The sequence below is a fragment of the Monodelphis domestica genome, chromosome 1 (assembly GCF_027887165.1).
Source record: "Monodelphis domestica isolate mMonDom1 chromosome 1, mMonDom1.pri, whole genome shotgun sequence".
NCBI lineage: Eukaryota > Metazoa > Chordata > Mammalia > Didelphimorphia > Didelphidae > Monodelphis > Monodelphis domestica.
The window spans coordinates 477286251-477303406 of NC_077227.1; the positions used below are offsets into that span (position 1 = coordinate 477286251).

Here is a 17156-nt window from a genome sequence, read left to right on the forward strand (position 1 = left end):
ATTGGAGTTGGAGGAGATAAAGATATAAACAGAGTTCATGCCACCTCTTGGGAAGAAAGACTTGTAAAAGAAATATTACAAGTTAGAATATATTAATTGCATAAGAAGATTTTGAAATTCTATGTGATCAAATGAGGAGAAAAATGCACTTTTTATGGCAGAGGTAGCATTTAAGCTCACTGTGGAAGTATGGGTTGGGATGCCAGCAAGTAGAGATGGGCATTCCAGGTATTGGAAAGAGTCTGAGTAAAGGGGGCAGAGGTGAAAAGAGAACATATGAGGAATGATGCATATCCATTAGTGCACTTAAAGTGGAAGAATGGTTGGGAGAGATTGGAGCCAGCATTTAGAGAGCCTTAAATGTCAGGCTAAGGAATATAACTTTCATATCACAAGGAATGGGAAACTATTAAAAGTTTTTGAGCAGACAAAGGATGTGAAGACCAACATGATAACAATGTATAGCATGGATGGGGAAAGGTATGTTGCTACCTGATGGTAGGGATTGGACTAGATGACCTTTTACAGTCTTCTAGTTATATGATGCCATGCTATTCTCATGAATATATAATTTATGTGTCTGTAATTTAAAAACGGAATAATCCATATCCTTTCTTGCATATTCTTGTTTGACTATCAAAATTGTGAGTCCCGTGGGCCACACCCTACAGGTTTTTAGGAGCCTGGAGACAACCCTTATTGCCATAGTGCAGGTGAGACATAATGAAAGCTTGAATAAGCATTTGTGGCAGAGGTACAGATATTTGGGTGTTTCCTTAACCTATTGACAGTAGTGGTTAAATATCTATCGACTATTAAATAAGTGCCTATGTTTTAGTAATGTCTTCATTAACAGACTTGGGATTACAGGATTTTCTTTCTGGAAATTTTATTAAAGAGACAATGTAGAGTAATGGAGAGAGTGCTAGCCTTGAAGTCAGCAGAGATCTTTTTCACATTTTACCTCCAATACTTAATAGCTGTGACTCTGGGCAAGTCTACCTCCTGGATCTCAGTTTCTTCATCTGTAAATGGGGATGATAACTTGCATTCTCTACCTTATGGAGATTTTGTGAGAAGTGTTTTGTGACTTTTTGAGAAAATGTGTTATCTGTGTTAGTAAATTAGTAAAATGAAATATTTTCTTGGGAGCAGCTGAGTGGCTCAGTGGATTGAGAGCCAGGCCTAGAGACGGGAGGTCCTAGGTTCAAATCTGGCCTCAGACACTTCCTAGCTGTGTGACCCTGGGCAAGTCACTTGACCCCCATTGCCTAGCCCTTACCACTCTTCTGCCTTGGAGCCAATACACAGTATTGATTCCAAGACAGAAGGTAAGGGTTTTTTAAAAATAAAAATAAATAAAGTATTTTCTATTGGAGAAAAGATATAATGTTTCCTAATGGTAGGGGGAGCTGTACTAGATGACAGTATGGTTCCAACTGTGTGAAACTATGCTATTTTAGCAGCTTGCACAGTGTAGATATAATCGTTATAGTTTAACCACACTACTGTAATATGTACATATAAATTTTTTTTTAAATCACAGTGGTTATGGTATTCCTAATTATTCCTGTATGGCTATCAAAATTATTGATTTCCATTTGTGTTCTTTTGAAACACATTTATGAGAAAATGCCCTGAATTCTCTTTATATACATTAGTAGGTAGTAGGTGTCCGTGTCCATGTCTGCCTGTATGTGGTATGTGAGTGAATAAAACAGGCAGAGATTTCCATAGGTACTTCAAAAATCTACATAGGCATAAAGACACTTTTTTGTTTTAATAGTTTATTAGTCATATTTGACTTTTAAAAAAATCTCTCCTTATACTGGCTTCTCGGTCATTTTCTGCTTATGTGACCCTGGGTTTCAGTCTCTGCCTATAAGATGAGAGGATTGGCTATACCTTCTGAGTTCTCTTTTGCTCAAGGTTTTAAGAGAAGTCTGGGTGGCTGGAAAGGGGCTCCCTTTATTGGACAGCTTAAATTATTCTGAAGTGCCTTTTGTTTATAGCTTCATTACATTAAAGCCATTTAATCATATATCTTGTATCCCTCAATGAATCCTTCCCCTAACAAAGAAAAATACCTGAGCAAATTGACCAGTATTGTAAGTATTCATATCTGATAGCATTTTACATCCATAGTCTTTGACCTGACTTCTCCTGAGTACAGACAATTCTATTTCATCAGCTGTACTTTGGGACCAAGATTGGTTATTGAATTTAATCTGAGTATAGTTGCCTTTAAGTCTGGACAGCTTTAAAATAGGTTCCTGGTATTACCATCTGCTTGTCAAATCTAAAATCTGTGTCTTCTTTAGTCATAAGGAGAGCTGTCAGTTTGTGAAAGATTATTATATTTAACCTTAGTACAAATCTAATCTACTATACACATGCTCTGCTTCAAGTGTATTTTTTCTCTATCCAAATTTTAGGCTTTATGGTCTTACTTAGGTTATGGGCAGTATGGTTCTACTATCTCTCCCCCTGCTCCCATAATTTACCTAAATGGTGCTCTAGTTATCGCTAATATTATTTTGAACTTTTTTTTTTGCCTTCATGGAAGATTTTGAGTGATTTGGCCAGATCTTGACCCTTGCTGTCTCAAATGAAATATTTGTAAAATACTTGGCATAGTACCTAGCATATAGGAAATTTCCTATCCCATTGCCACCTACAAACTAGTACCCATAACTATTCTTATTTGGAGTCCTGCTTAGTATCTTCATTAACTTCAGAGATGAAAAACAATTCAGGTTTAGAATTGGCATAGGAAATTCATTTGTTAGATGAAAATAACATTTTTTTAGTCTTATAGCTAGATTTTCAAACATGGTCATAGAATCATAGATTTGGAGCTTCAGGGGATCTAGAACAAATGGAAGTAATATCCTTATCAATTCAGTCCCTTTGGCCTTTTTTGTTTTGCAACATAGAATTTGAAGAAGCCAAGGCATGGGTGAAGACGGAATTGAATTTTGGAAAAAATGTGGATGTAAATCTATTTGAGAGTACTATTCGAATCTTGGGTGGACTTCTGAGTACCTACCATTTATCTGGAGATAGTCTTTTTCTGGAAAAGGCAGTAAGTGATCCGAGTTTCCCAATTCAAAATGCTTTTCTCTCCCTTTAAAGTCACTGAATTGATATTTTCTAGAACTCTAGCATTCCTTTTTATTGATTTTTTTGTTACTGCCATGTTTAGACTAAGGGTGGGGTCGATTTTATTCTACTTTATTCCTTTAGAATCATAATTAACAACTTAATCAAAACTTTGTGCCTGTAACATGAATTTGGTCTCTAATTGGTACTTCTTCCACTCATAATTTTTTTCAAATGTGATTTAGTGATGATTATAGTTTGTATTTGAGTTCTCTTGAGTTGGTTGGGTATATACAGATAACAGTTTCTCACCATTGTATAGTGCCTTACATTTTATGTGGAGGTTTATCTTATTTGAGCCTTTGAATAGTCCTGAAGATAGGAATTATCCTTCATTTACACAAGAGAAAATTGAGTCTCAAAGAGGTTAGATGACTTGCCCAGCCAAGGTCACAGCATGTTAGTGACAGGACAAAGATGGGACTGTGGTCTTTTGAGCCCTCTTCTAGTATTCTTTCTACTTGTAGCAGTTTCCTCAGATACTCAATGATTGCACCTTGGTCCCTTACTATGCAGCCCTCCTTACATGAGAAAAGGGGGTAAAAGGAAGGCAGAACAGCATATTAAAAAAAGCAAATTCTTGAGGACTTTTATATGTTTTGTTGAATTTTTTCTTTCTTTCTTTCTTTCTTTTTTTAAAAATTAGATAGATATTGGAAATCGACTAATGCCAGCATTCAACACTCCCTCCAGGATCCCATACTCTGATGTAAACATTGGCAGTGGTGTTGCTCACCCTCCTCGGTGGACATCTGACAGCACTGTGGCAGAGGTGACAAGTATTCAGCTGGAGTTTAGAGAGCTCTCTCGTCTCACTGGAGATAGGAGATTCCAGGTATAAATCAACCAATTAATTAGACATTTCCCTCAGGAAAAGGGTAGCTTTCTTTATGAGGGGGACTTGGAACTAGTGGTTCCCTTTATTTACTTTTACCCTTTGCTAATTATTACAGGAAGTTTGATTTTGTAGTGTGCCACAATAAATGTTCAAGAATAAATGTTAGTCTAGAAGTCTGTAGTTCCAAATAAAGAGTACAAAAACTAACTTAGCAGAGACTCTCATAAATTAGTCATCTGGCTAAGGTTGTTGGGTTTGCTTTTCATTGACTTATTTCAAATAGGATTTTATGGAAGAAAATAGTGGTTTGGGGATGGCTTTCTCCCCTAGATGGGAAAGACAGAATTCATTTCTCCTTAAAATCCCATAGACCTATTGAAAGAGACAAATAATTGCCCAAATTTCTTTGTATCCATTCCTTCTTATGGATCCCATTGTCATTCTCTGCTAATTTAGAAACAAAATAGTGTTTAGGTTTCAAAATCTGAATTTGTGGGACTGTTGGACCCTTTAAAGGCTCCAGTCTGAGTTGATAGTTCATGTGTTTTGGGGTAAACTACTACTTTTAATCTGTAATTTAGAAGCAGTTTCTTAAATGCATAGATTCAAGGAAACTTAGAACTAGACTGACCTTTAGAAATAATCTAGTTTATCTCCCATAACTGATGCTTTTAAAGGTCATAATGAGGTTTGAAAACAGATTTGTTTTTTCCTTTGCCCTCCAGCAAGCTATATGAGTCAATAAAATTCAACAAGAATTCATCAGATTTATTAAATCATTTCATATCAGCCATTGGTCAGTGGTAGGCAAATTATAGAGTAAAAGACTACATAATCATTAGGTGGAATAAAAATTGACTAGGGACTTGAGAATTGTTAGGTAAAATTAAGCTTCTCTGTACCCAAACCGAGAAAACCTACCAGCAACTCGTTGGTCCCTAAATTACTTTAATGTTATATACCAGTATCTGAATTGCCTTCTAAACCTCATTTGGAGTAATTCGAGTTAAGCCTTTGTTAAATTCCAGCCAGGTGTTGTTTGGTTATGGGAAATGAGAGCTGCCAGGCAACATTTGGCCTTTTTCATGATGACCTATTCTGCCAACCTTAATTAGGAAATAAAATTGAGTGAGGTAGACTGGATGTTCAGGGATTCATCTAGCTCGCTACCCTTTGACTTCTTCATTAACTAGAGAGCCATGATATTCATATATTTGTCACTTTTGTTCCTCTGTTGTATGCTCCATCCAGACAGCTGTGGATAAAGTGATGAAACACGTTCATTCCCTATCAGGGAAGAATGATGGCCTGGTTCCTATGTTTATCAATACCAACAGTGGCCTCTTTACTCACCTGGGAGTCTATACTCTTGGTGCCCGAGCTGACAGCTACTATGAATATTTGCTGAAGCAATGGATCCAGGGAGGAAAGAAAGAAAACGAGTGAGTTCTGTTTCCTTTTGAAGTGAAGTCTTTGTGAGCCATTTGCTGGAATCCTGAAGTTTACTTCACCAAACATTTTGTAAGCATCTGTTGTATGCAGAGCAGTGGGTGGATGATAGGAATTCTGGATAAGACATACTAATTGCCTACATGGTACTCATATCTTACTATGGCTTGGTATCATGCAAGTATAATACAAAATAATATATAATGAATGTGCAAGCAAAGTAAGTTCTGAATGGGAAAGTCAGTTACTGAATAGAAGAACATTCAAGGCTTTTTAAAGAAGGTTCATATTTGAGTTGGGCTTTAAAGGATGGGTAAGAAGTCTTTAGGTGGAGATGTGGAGGCAGGATGAGATTCTAGGCATGGGGGGGAACAGTGAGCTAAGGCATCAGAGAGAGGCATCAAACACAACAGTGTTTGAGAGAGGATGAATAGTAGAGGGAGTTCTAAGGCAAGAGACATTATGGTGCCAATATGTGGAGGACCACTGGATTTTTAAGCTAAGGAATTACAATTTTATTCAATAGTATGCTATTGAAGAATTAAAAAAAAAAAACCCTTCCCTTCCCTCTTGGAATCAGTACTGTGTATTGGTTCCAAGGCAGAAGAGTGGTTAGGGCTAGGCAATGGGGTTAAATGAGTTGCCCAGGGTCACACAGCTAGGAAGTGTCTGAGGTCAGATTTGAACCCAGGACCTTCCATCTATAGGCCTGACTCTCAATCCACTGAGCTACCCAGCTGCCCCCTATTGAAGAGTTTTAACAGAAGAATGATATGACTGAATCTTCTAGGTAAGGTAGTAATATAAAAGGATTTGGGGCCAGTCACAAAAGTTGAGTCAGGAAGACCTAGAAGGGAGGGTGTTATTCAGGGAAGTGGTTATAGCCCCTTTAAAAGATAGTGGTAATAACTGTAAGACAAAAGGGAATGGATTCAAGAGATGTATAAATAGAATTGATAGGACGGGTAACTGATTGATTCTTTTCCCTTTCATATCCAATCTTTTACCAAGTTCTGCCAATTCTAGTGTCAGACAAACTGAGCCTTTTAAACCCCTGAAAGTGACAGGGGCACTGATTGATATTAGAATAGCGCCCAGAGGGGTTTGTTTTCTTTTTAAAGAGCTAATAAGTTTGATTTTGGAAATGTTGAATTTGTAATGATGATAGGATATCCAGGTGAGAATGCTCTATAGGCTGTTGGAGACAGATCTAGACTTGTGATTTCATCAGTTGTGGGGAAATAACCCAGGTAAGAAAACTACTTCCACTACTTTGTATTAATAGCTCCTTTGTAACTTAGCCTTAGAGAATTCTCTAGGGTACTAAGAGCTTAAGTAATGTATCCAAACACATAACCAGAATAGAAACCACATAATATTTTAACTATAGTCTTATTGACTTCAGAGCCAATTCTCTGCTCTGCTGGGCTGCCTTTCAGTTGAAGATGCTAGTCTTGAAAAATACTAAAATTTGTTTAATTGCCATGTGGTTTTTTATTTCTCTCCCTCATCATTATTTAAACTTAAGTATTATTTTAATTTTAGACTGTATTCTTTCCCTTTCACCTCCCCTTCTCTCTTTGCCCCAGTTGAGAAGGCAGAACACCAAGCCCCACCTCCTAATGCAGTGTCAAGCAAAACAATTCCTTGCATTGACCTTATCCAGAAATTGATGTTGCTATCTCTGTTCTACTTGGGGTTTCTAGAACATCTTTATCTTTGTAGTAATAAGAAATATTTCCATTATTGTGGGAAAGATTTTAATCGTCATCAGGTCTGTGAGCTAAAGCCTCAAGAGAGTTTGACTTTACTGAGAGAATTATAGGATTTTATATAATCTTTTAAAGTAAGGAAGATATATTTTTGTGGGTAAAAGAAAAAGTTACACTAGAGTTGTTCAGAGGTTCATTTGGAGTCTTATTTGTTATAAACAAAATCATTGGCCTTGGAATTAGAATACTTGTGGAAATCCTAGCTCTAGCACTTCATTTATTGGTCTCCTTCCCTGGACCTCAGTTTCTACATCCATTAAATGGGAGTGATACATATAAGATTCTAATAAAAATGCACTTTGTAAAGCACTATAGAAATCTTTTTTTTTTTTACATCAATACTTAAGATTTCTATTTTCTTTCCCAATGGAGATCACAACATACAGTGTTAAGAATGTTGCTTTGTATGTATAGTGAAATACCATTTCCATGGAGTCACTAGCATAGGATTCTGAGGATTTTTTAAAAAATAATTTAAAAAATATATTTACTTTCCATCTTAGAATCAGTGCTGTGTATTGGTTCCAAGGCAGAAGAGCTGTAAGGGCTAAGCAGTGGGAGGTTAAGTGACTTGCCCAGGGTCACCCAGATAAGAAATGTCTGAGGCCAGATTTGAAACCAGGACCTCCCCTCTCTAGGCCTGGCTCTCAATCCACTGAGTCACTCAGTTGCCCCCAAGTTTGTTTGTTTGTTTGTTTGTTTGTTTTTTCTTTTAATATTAACATTTGGTTGCATTTGTACATAAGTGCAGGCAAATCATCCAACAGCTCTTCTCAGTTAGTCTCTACCTTCTAGCATTCCTACATGCTAGAAAAACATTTTTTAAGGAAGACTAGCTATATTTATTGTATCTTTGAAAAGGTGGTATATAGCTTTTTGTGTAGAAGACTGGCCTCTGACACACATTAGCTTGGTGACTGGGCAAGTTATTTAACTTCTTAATTTTGGAGGCAGCTTGATAAGACTAGAGATTGCAGGGCTGATGCCCATCTACCTGATAGTAAGACATCCCTTAGGAGTAAGCACCTTATACTAGTAAAATTACAGGTCTTGTTTTCTACTCCCCCTACCTCCAATCCTTGTACTCAGTTGAAGCTCAAACATGGATCATAGCAATATAGATATCTGTGTGTATAAAATTGGGAAATTGTTTTAATTAACAGATTACTGGAAGAGTATATTAATGCCATAGAAGGGGTCAAAAGACACCTACTTCGGAAATCTGAGCCCAGCAAGCTGACTTTTGTGGGCGAACTTGCTCATGGCCGCTTCAAGGCCAAGATGGTGAGTCTCTGTACCCTTTGTTGCTTTATGGATGTGGTGACATTTTCCAGGAGTAAGAACTGCATTGAGGCCAATTGGAATAAGTAAAATTGTATCAGATAAAATGCTCCAAATGAGTTTTTTAACCATAATTAAAAGAATGTGAAAGTGTGTGGCTCTGATCCACCAAAATCAGGAGGGAGAGAAGATCCTAATGGTAACCCAGACCTCCAAGTAGATATTGCATACAATTTTACAACGTTCTAGTGCCTCAGTGTTAGTTATTTGGACAGAATTTGTTCTTCATGAAAGAAATAGGTTATCTGAGTTATTGTGTTCTACACCAAACGACTTGGCTTTAGGTAGATCACAAGACCTCCCTTCTAGACAGGTTTTTCTACCTCTCCCAAGTAAAGATCCATAGACTCCCACTGACTTGTGGCCAGTAGAACAACTGTAGAGTAAGTTGATCCTTTATAATTGAGTAAAGAGTAGCTGACATTTATCCAATATTGTATGTCAAGTTGGGCTTGTTAACAAGGAATTAAGGGAGTGACCAAGGCTCTTTGTACCCTTGTTTAAGATTTTTCCAGTTAAAAGTTACCTACCATTTTTTTCCCCTTAAGTTATTGTATCTTACTTTAAAAGGATAGATGCTTTGGTAGAATTTAAGTTGCTTATGGTGGAGTATTCAGTTAGAAAGTATTTCTTCCCTAGTATACTAATATTGTGGCCCTAACATCTTGGTAACCTCAATGGTACCCTCTTAGTCAGGTTTGGAGATAACTTTTATTTCAAATTGTGGGCTAATTAGCCAGAGTTGTTGATGGTGGGAATCTGTTTTTTTCTTCCCTGTTATATTCTGAAGGTTAGTATGAAGTAAGGCTGACAGGAAAGTTGTGGTTTTTGGGATTCCACTGTTTGCCATTCGTCTTCAAAAATAGATTAATGACTATGACCACAAAAAAAGCTATTGTTCACAAAAAAACCCCTATAATTCTAGCTATAGGTTGCATTGAGAGAGGCGTAATGCCCAGAATGAAAAGTGTTAGTTTCTCCCTAGTTAGACTGCATTTGGAGATTATGTTTGATTTCCACTGTTATATTTTTAAATGAATGTTGACAGACTGGATTGTACCCAAGAAAGCTACAAGGCTGATGAGGAGATCTGGAGTCCATGCAGTCCAAGAATGAATTGAAGGAATTAGAGATGTTCACCCTGAAGGAATTAGGGATGTTAGCCTGAATAGAAGATCTGGGGGATGCATAGTTCAGGTATCTCAAAGGCCATAATATGGAGGAGAGCAGATTTCTCCTATTCAGTTTGAGAGGGCAGAACTAAAAATAGTGGGTGGAAACCACAAAAAGACATATTTCTTCTTGATGTTGGAATCATAGGATCATAAGTTTAGATCTAGATTGACTCGTAGAGTCTAGTCCAACCTCATTTTACAAATGAGGGAACTGAGTCACAAAAGAAAAATTAATATTATTCAAAAATGGAATGGACTGCCTCAGAAAGGGGTACATTCATTCCTCATCCCTGAATAAATAATGTAACTTGGTTATCTTCCCAAAAACTTGTTTTTCATGGATACATAAAGTTGGAAAAAATCATGTGATCTGTTTATCAGTTCAACTATTATTAACTGCTTGCTGTGTGAAAAATGTGTTCAGGCCCCTAATTAGGAATTTTTTCTGCTGAGGCCAGAACTGTAAACTCTGCATGCATAGAATGAATAGCATTCCTAGTGGGAGACAGACTCCTGAATACTACATGGCCAACATAGGAGGAAAGGGAGTGGGGAGTGGCTTTACCATTCCCATTATCACAAGGAAGCAGTCCTTTGGTAGCCTCCTATTTTACTAATTATTTTTGAAAATTAGTTGCTGAGGTTAGTTGTCTTCTCATTTGTTGGACAAGAAGGTGGGAAGGGGGGTGGAGGGCTACTTTACTAGTAGGTTATGCCATAGAGTAGTAACCTTTATGCCATACTGATATATTTTTGGGAAGAAGACTGAAAGAAGGTTTGAAAGCCCTCAAGATACCAATTTAGAGCTAGTCTAGAAGAGACTTTGGGAATCATTAATCTAGTTCCTTCCTTTTTACAGAGTGACTTCTCAAAGGGCACTTGTTCATCTCTTATTAAAATTGAGGTAGAGCTAAGATGGAGACAACCCACATCTTGTAAAACTCAAACTACTGGAACTGGAAGGGTCTTTACAGAGAATACCTTATTCAATTCCTTTTATTTTATAGAGGAGGAAACTGACTCACAGTACACCTTATTCAATTCCTTTTATTTTATAGAGGAGGAAATTGGCCCACCATTTGTTCCGGAGCTATTTTAAAGCCTTGCTGAACCAGAATAGGTGACTAGGACACAAAGGCTTTGAGTGAGGCCTCCCTCCCAACCCATAGGACACTCAGAGGCCTTTGTTTTTTCTCCTTGCTCTAAGGAGGAATGACTGTTTTGTTCAGTTTTGGAATGCCCATCCTGGGGCAGTGTAACCTTATCTGTGAGTGCAAATTCACCTCAAGCTTTATATCCAACTGCTCATGCTTCCCTTCACCTCAACTCTCTTCCAACTATCCTCTTCTTTCCCCCTTCAACTCATCTTCTCCTGCTCCTCACCACAGATGGGTTTGTGAGACCAAAATTCACTTCTTCTATGTGTTATCTTCATTTAGTAAAATTGCAAGTTCCTTGAGGGTGGAGATTCTCACTTTTTGTATTTTATCTCTAGAACTTAGTACGGTGTCTAGCACATTGCTAAGCATTTTTAATGCTTTTTATTTTAACTTGTTAAATAAAATAAACAGTTACATATATTGAAGAAGAAAGATTAATTGTACACAAAACTGCAGATCTCTGTTTTGTATAGATTACCTTGTTTTTTAAACAAATTCAGCATGTAGCTTTCAAAGCTATTTATGCTTTGGTTCTTTCTGCCCCCTTTTCTTCTCTATATTTTCCAAAAGAAGATGCCTCAGTGACCTTTTAAATTTATTTTTTTTGAACATTATTTTATTTGGTCGTTTTCATACATTATTCACTGGAAACAAAGATCATTTTCTTTTCCTCCCTTCCCCCCCCCCCCCCCCCCCCCCCCCCCGCCTTTCCCTCTCCCATAGCCGACGCATGATTCCACTGGTTATCACATGTGTTCTTGACTCGAACCCATTTCCCTGTTGTTGGAATTTTAAATTTATTTTATTGCTTTATTTCCTCAACTTCTCCACCCTACCTATTGAGAGGGGGAAAAAAAAGATAAAACTCTTGTAACAAATGTGTGTAGTCAGGTAAAACAAATTCTCACATTGGTCTGAAAATGGATATCTTACTCTGCCTTTTTTTTTTTAAACCCATACCTCTGTTATATCCAAAAAGTGGTAAGGGCTAGGCAATTGGAGTTTAAATGACTTGGTTAGGGTCATGACTAGGAAGCCAAATGCTATCCTAGGTCCTCCTGACTCCAAGGCTTCAACTGAGCCACCTAGCTGCCTTTCTTACTTTACTTCTTGAGGCAATCACTATGGCAAGAGGTTGATAACATGTTTTATTATCAGTCCCTTAGAGCTGTGGTTGGTCATTGCAAAGTTGAGAGTTCCCAAGTTGTTTTTCTTCATAATGTTATTGTTATATAATTAATTTTTTATTTCTAGTTCTGTTCATTTCACTCTGCATCTTTCTTAGATATCTTCCCAGATTTCTATGCTTATTCATTCATTTACATCTGATGCTACTCTTACCGGTTTATCTCTACCTCACTTGATCCTGAAACTACCACCTGCTGCTCCCCCACCACTACCCCTTTCTCTTTTCTTAGGAGAGTATGAGTTCTGTCAGGGTCCCTTGAATCATTAAATTTTTGACCCTAGGGCGCATTTCCAATTTCTCTACCTTTGGCCTTAACCTGTCCTTAGGCTGAGAAAGATATAAAGGTGAATAGGACACAGCCCCTCTAAAAGAGCTTACAGTGCAGGAAAGTACCTGGGACATTGACTCCAAATACCTAATGCATAATAGTATATGATAGATGGACAAAAGAGATATAAAGTGGTGTGGAAACTTTGAGAAGAGTAGTGTCTTTGTCAGTATAGGAAAAGGGAATCTTGGATGAAGTAGTGTTTGAGCTGGAGATTGAAAGATGAGTATTATATTAACAGGTGGACATTATGAATTCAAGGTATATAATGAGATGTTTTTAGATATGGTCAATGTGGGGATTTATTTTGCTTGGCTATGCATAGCTGAGACAGTGACTTTATTTTTCTTTCAGTTTGAGAAGAGGTGGGGACCAGGGAGGGGGAAGGCAATGATGACAATGATAGGGTTATCAAAAAGGGGGGGGGGGGGGGAGAAAACAAGAATTGTGGGTCATTGGAACATTTTTTATATGTAGAAGAGAACAGAATGGTCAATAGAAAGAACATATCAACTTTGGAACCAATATTGTTGAAATTTTTATACACTTAAAGAGAAAAGCAAGTTGTTTCTGGCTGCTTCTGACCAATGTAGGGAAATGTTTACATTTGTGGGTTAAAGTTTGAATTTTAAAAATAGATGAGCATGGGGATGGACTAGGAATAATGTTCCCCATATGAGGAATAGTCAGAATAGCCATGGGGGGGCAGGGAGGACACAAGCAAACCCAATAGCCACAGGGATGACAGGCAAGTATGGGAAGTATTTGAACAGTGAGTTAGACTTATTTTGATTAGGGTAGAGTACATGAAGGGAAAAAGTGAAAAACAAGTTTGCAAAAGGTAGGATCATAATATCATGGCTTTAAATGAATCTCAGAAGTCATCTGGCCTTTCCCCCTTCATTTTACAGATGAAGAAATTGAGGCCCAAAAAGGTTTAAGTACTTTTTGCCCAAAGTACCAGAGGTGAGATTTAAACCCAGATCCTCTGGCTTCAAATCCAAAGTGCTCTTTGTCCACTTCACCACAGTGCCAGGTTGCGGGGAGGCCTCAAATGCAGGCTAAAATGTTTTTACTTATTAGGGGCAGCTAAGTGGCGTGTACTCTTATTTGATGAGCTGTAGAGATTAAGAATAAGAGATTAAGACCTTTTTTCCTTTTCTCAAAACAGTGGGGTGAAATAATTAAATCAATACAAGAGAAATATTCTAGAACAGCATTGGTGAAATTTTTAGAGATTGCATGCCGAAACTGCACCTTAAAGAATCCTGTGTGTGTGCCCCTCCCCTCCCCCGCATTACCCCAGAACACAGAGGAAAGAAGTGCTCTCATTATTAATCTGCTGGACAGAGGTGTGAGGAATGCAAAAAAATGTCCTCAGGCTTGGTGGAGAGAGGGAATAGAGCAGATCCCTCCATGCTGCTGGGGCACATGTGCTACATCTTCACTAGCCTGGGCCTAGAAAGATATACATAAGATGAATTAGAGGGAGAAAAGACTTGATATAGAAAGGCTGATTGCAAGGTAAGGGAACAACATTAAAGCCAGAAGTAATGAAAGATGTAGATGTGAGTGGTAGCAGCAAGAATGGAAAGAAAGGCAGTAGAGTGGTTCAGAGGCTAGAGAGCGGTCTGGAGATGGGAGGTCCTGGGTTCAAATGTGTCCTGGGCAAGTCACTTAGCCCCATTTGTGTAGCCCTTACTATTGTTTTGCCTTGGAACCTGTACTTTGTACTGATTCTTAAGACATATGGTAAGGGTTTAAAAAAAATTGGAAAGAAAGGCACGAATGTAGAATATATGGTAGAGAGCTTAAGGAGAAAATAGATAGTAAAACTATACTAGTGAGGGACCTCAACCTTCCTCTATCAGGACTAGATAAATCGAACCAAAAGTAAGTAATAAAGAAATAAGGGAAGTAAGTGAAATTTTAGAAAAGTTAGAGTTAGTAGATATCTGGAGAAAACTGAATAGGGATAAAAAGGAATATACTTTTTCAGCATGATACATATATATATGATACTTGATACATATATAAAAATTAACTATATAAAAACATGACAAATAATGCAGAAAAGAAAATGGTGAATGCAACCTTTTCAGACCATAATATGACAAAAATTATAATTAGCAAGGGTTCATGGAGAGGCAAATTAGAATATATGGTAGATGTGGAGAAAGGACTTGGCAGCAAGAATTTGGCAAATGAGTGATAAGGATGAGTCAGAGATGAGGTTTCAGCATTCGGTACTGGGAAGATGGAGAAGCCACTGACAGAAGTATAACTCAGTTGTTCATATTAGGAAATGGAATTTGACAAGTTGTCTTATTTTTATTTGTCTTTGAAAAGTGTTTCATTACTTTAATTTGAATATTGCCCAAAACATCAGAGAATCTATGAGACTTAATGAGGGTTCAATATAAAGATTTGACTTAGGAGAATGGAATTGTCTAGCTTGCCCCACCCTCCTTATTTCTTAGTTCAGAGGGAAAGCTAGTACCTTTTCTCAGACTTAGGTCAGGATACTGGCCCAAATAGAGGTATCCCTTGTACGTCCTTTTCAACTCAGACCTTTCTTAAGACTAGGAAGATATTTTAAGTATTTTCATTTTAAAATTTGGTCCCTTGTGGTCCTGTTAGATTGTACCAGCAGAATGAGAGAATGAGATGAAAACAAGATTTGCCAGAGGTAGATCAAAATTCATATAATTAAGAGGAAACTGTATAAATTTACATGCTAGTTTGTAAACGGATCCAAATTTTCCTTTGTCTAAGCCAGCATTTAGGCACGTGTTAGTGATGAGTGGTGCTAGTGGACTGTCCTTGAAATGGCTTCTTGAACATTTTTGAGTGTTTCAATGGTTTAAAAAACTTCTAACTTTCAGGATCACCTGGTATGCTTCTTGCCTGGTACGCTGGCTCTTGGAGCTCATACTGGATTAACAGCTGAACATATGGAATTGGCCAAAGCTCTCATAGAAACTTGTTATCAGATGTATCATCAGATAGAAACTGGCCTGAGTCCAGAAATTGTGTACTTCAATATTCATCCCCAGGAAGGCCATAAAGATGTGGAGGTCAAGGTAAGATGATGCTTTGTTGTAGAAGCTTTTGACAAAGGAAAGAATGGCCCACTTTTATTTTCTTCCAGCTCCCTATGAATTAATATTCTTTGTTTTCCTCTCTAGTTTTCAGATAGACATAATCTGCTGCGACCTGAGACAATAGAGAGCCTATTCTATCTATATCGATTTACTGGTGACAAGAAATACCAGGACTGGGGCTGGGAGATTTTACAGAACTTCAACAAATATACAAGGGTGAGGCGACATTTACAAACTGCTCTGATTTCTTTCTTTCTTTTTTAAACCCTTACCTTCTGTCTTAGAATTGATAGTAAGTATTGATTCCAAGACAGAAGAACTGTTAGGGCTAGGCATTTGGGGTTAAGTGACTTGCCCAGAGTCACACAGCTAGAAAGTGTCTGAGACCAGATTTAATCATAGGTCCAATTGACTCCAGGCCTGGCTCTCTACTACTGAGCCACGTAGCTGTCCCTGTGCTAATTTCTTAATGGGGAAGGGTTTAGGCCCAGAGTTCTGTGCCTTCTTGGGAATCTTAAAGAATTAGAGAAATATAAGTAATTATATTTTTATTATATCTGGAGTGAGCTTGGTAGTCACTCTCAGGCAATTTCTGTACACAGGAAGAGTGATAGGAAGTTGATACCAAGTGCATCACTACAATGGTCTTAGGGGTGGTATTGAGGGTGCCTGGAAGGTTATCATATTTATTCTAGTTCTTTTTACTCAGCTAATGTATAAACTTTCTTTTCTTTTAGTTATTGATCTCTAACTTATGCACCCATAATTTTACTCTGGAGTGCTTATTTCTAATCTCTTGTTTCCATACTTTTACTTCATCAAAATCTGTTTTCTTTAATATGTGTGAGCAAAATTTGTCAAATGTACCCATTTCTGCTTCTGGTGGATTTCCAAATGTCAAGGAGAAAAGGCTCCCACCTTTAGACCCTGACCTTTATTTTGGTTTTGAGATGGAGGAGGGGTTCTTAACTTGTTTTTAAAAAATGAAGCAGCATCTTTTTTTTCTTTTGCCTCTCCCTTTGCCCCCATTGAAAAAGAAAAAGAAAAGTCCTTGTAACAAATATGCATAGCAAAGCAAAATAAATTCCCCCATTAACCATGTCCAGAAATATATATCTGCATCTTGAGGCCTATCATTTCTTTTACAGGAGTTGGGTAGCAGAGAGCTTGTCTTTTTTAACATTATGTATGACAAAGCTAATACTGTGATACCTGGTCTGTTGGGGTTCTGAGAGAAATAAGAGTAAAGAATACTAGATCTGGCCTCAGGAAGAGCTGAGTTCAAAGGGGGCATTGCACGATTACTAGCTGTCTGCCTCATTTCCCTCCACTGTCAAATGAGGAATGATATGTTTCTTGCTAATTTACCATTGCCTCCCAGGGTCCAGGGTTGCTGTGAAGATAAAATGAGATATATTTGTAAAGCACTTAGCACATGGTAAGGTGCTTAATAAGATGCACTAGCTCTTCCAAAAAGCTTTGTTGGGTAAATTGGCATTTTTAAGGCCTCTGGTAGAATAAATAGTGACCTTTTGGATTCATCTCCAAGGCACTGTTTTCTTCCCTGAAGAGCTTTCCAAAACACTCCAAAGTGCTTCAAAGTATATTAGGGAATGACATTAATTTTTTAAGTTCTGT

The 17156-nt window shown here is 37.6% G+C and overlaps 1 protein-coding gene across 8 annotated transcripts in view; it reads left to right on the forward strand.

Moving 5' to 3' along the window:
• The window catches only part of MAN1B1 (mannosidase alpha class 1B member 1), a 40651-nt gene that overhangs the window by 19790 nt on the left and 3705 nt on the right, over window positions 1–17156 (forward strand). For all 8 annotated transcript variants that reach the window (XM_007475412.3, XM_007475416.3, XM_007475413.3 and 5 more), the window contains 6 exons: window positions 2937–3085; window positions 3809–3997; window positions 5252–5442; window positions 8385–8505; window positions 15300–15497; window positions 15603–15734. In XM_007475412.3, coding sequence (XP_007475474.1) covers window positions 2937–3085; window positions 3809–3997; window positions 5252–5442; window positions 8385–8505; window positions 15300–15497; window positions 15603–15734 — 980 coding nt within the window. The remainder of the gene's footprint in view (window positions 1–2936; window positions 3086–3808; window positions 3998–5251; window positions 5443–8384; window positions 8506–15299; window positions 15498–15602; window positions 15735–17156) is intronic.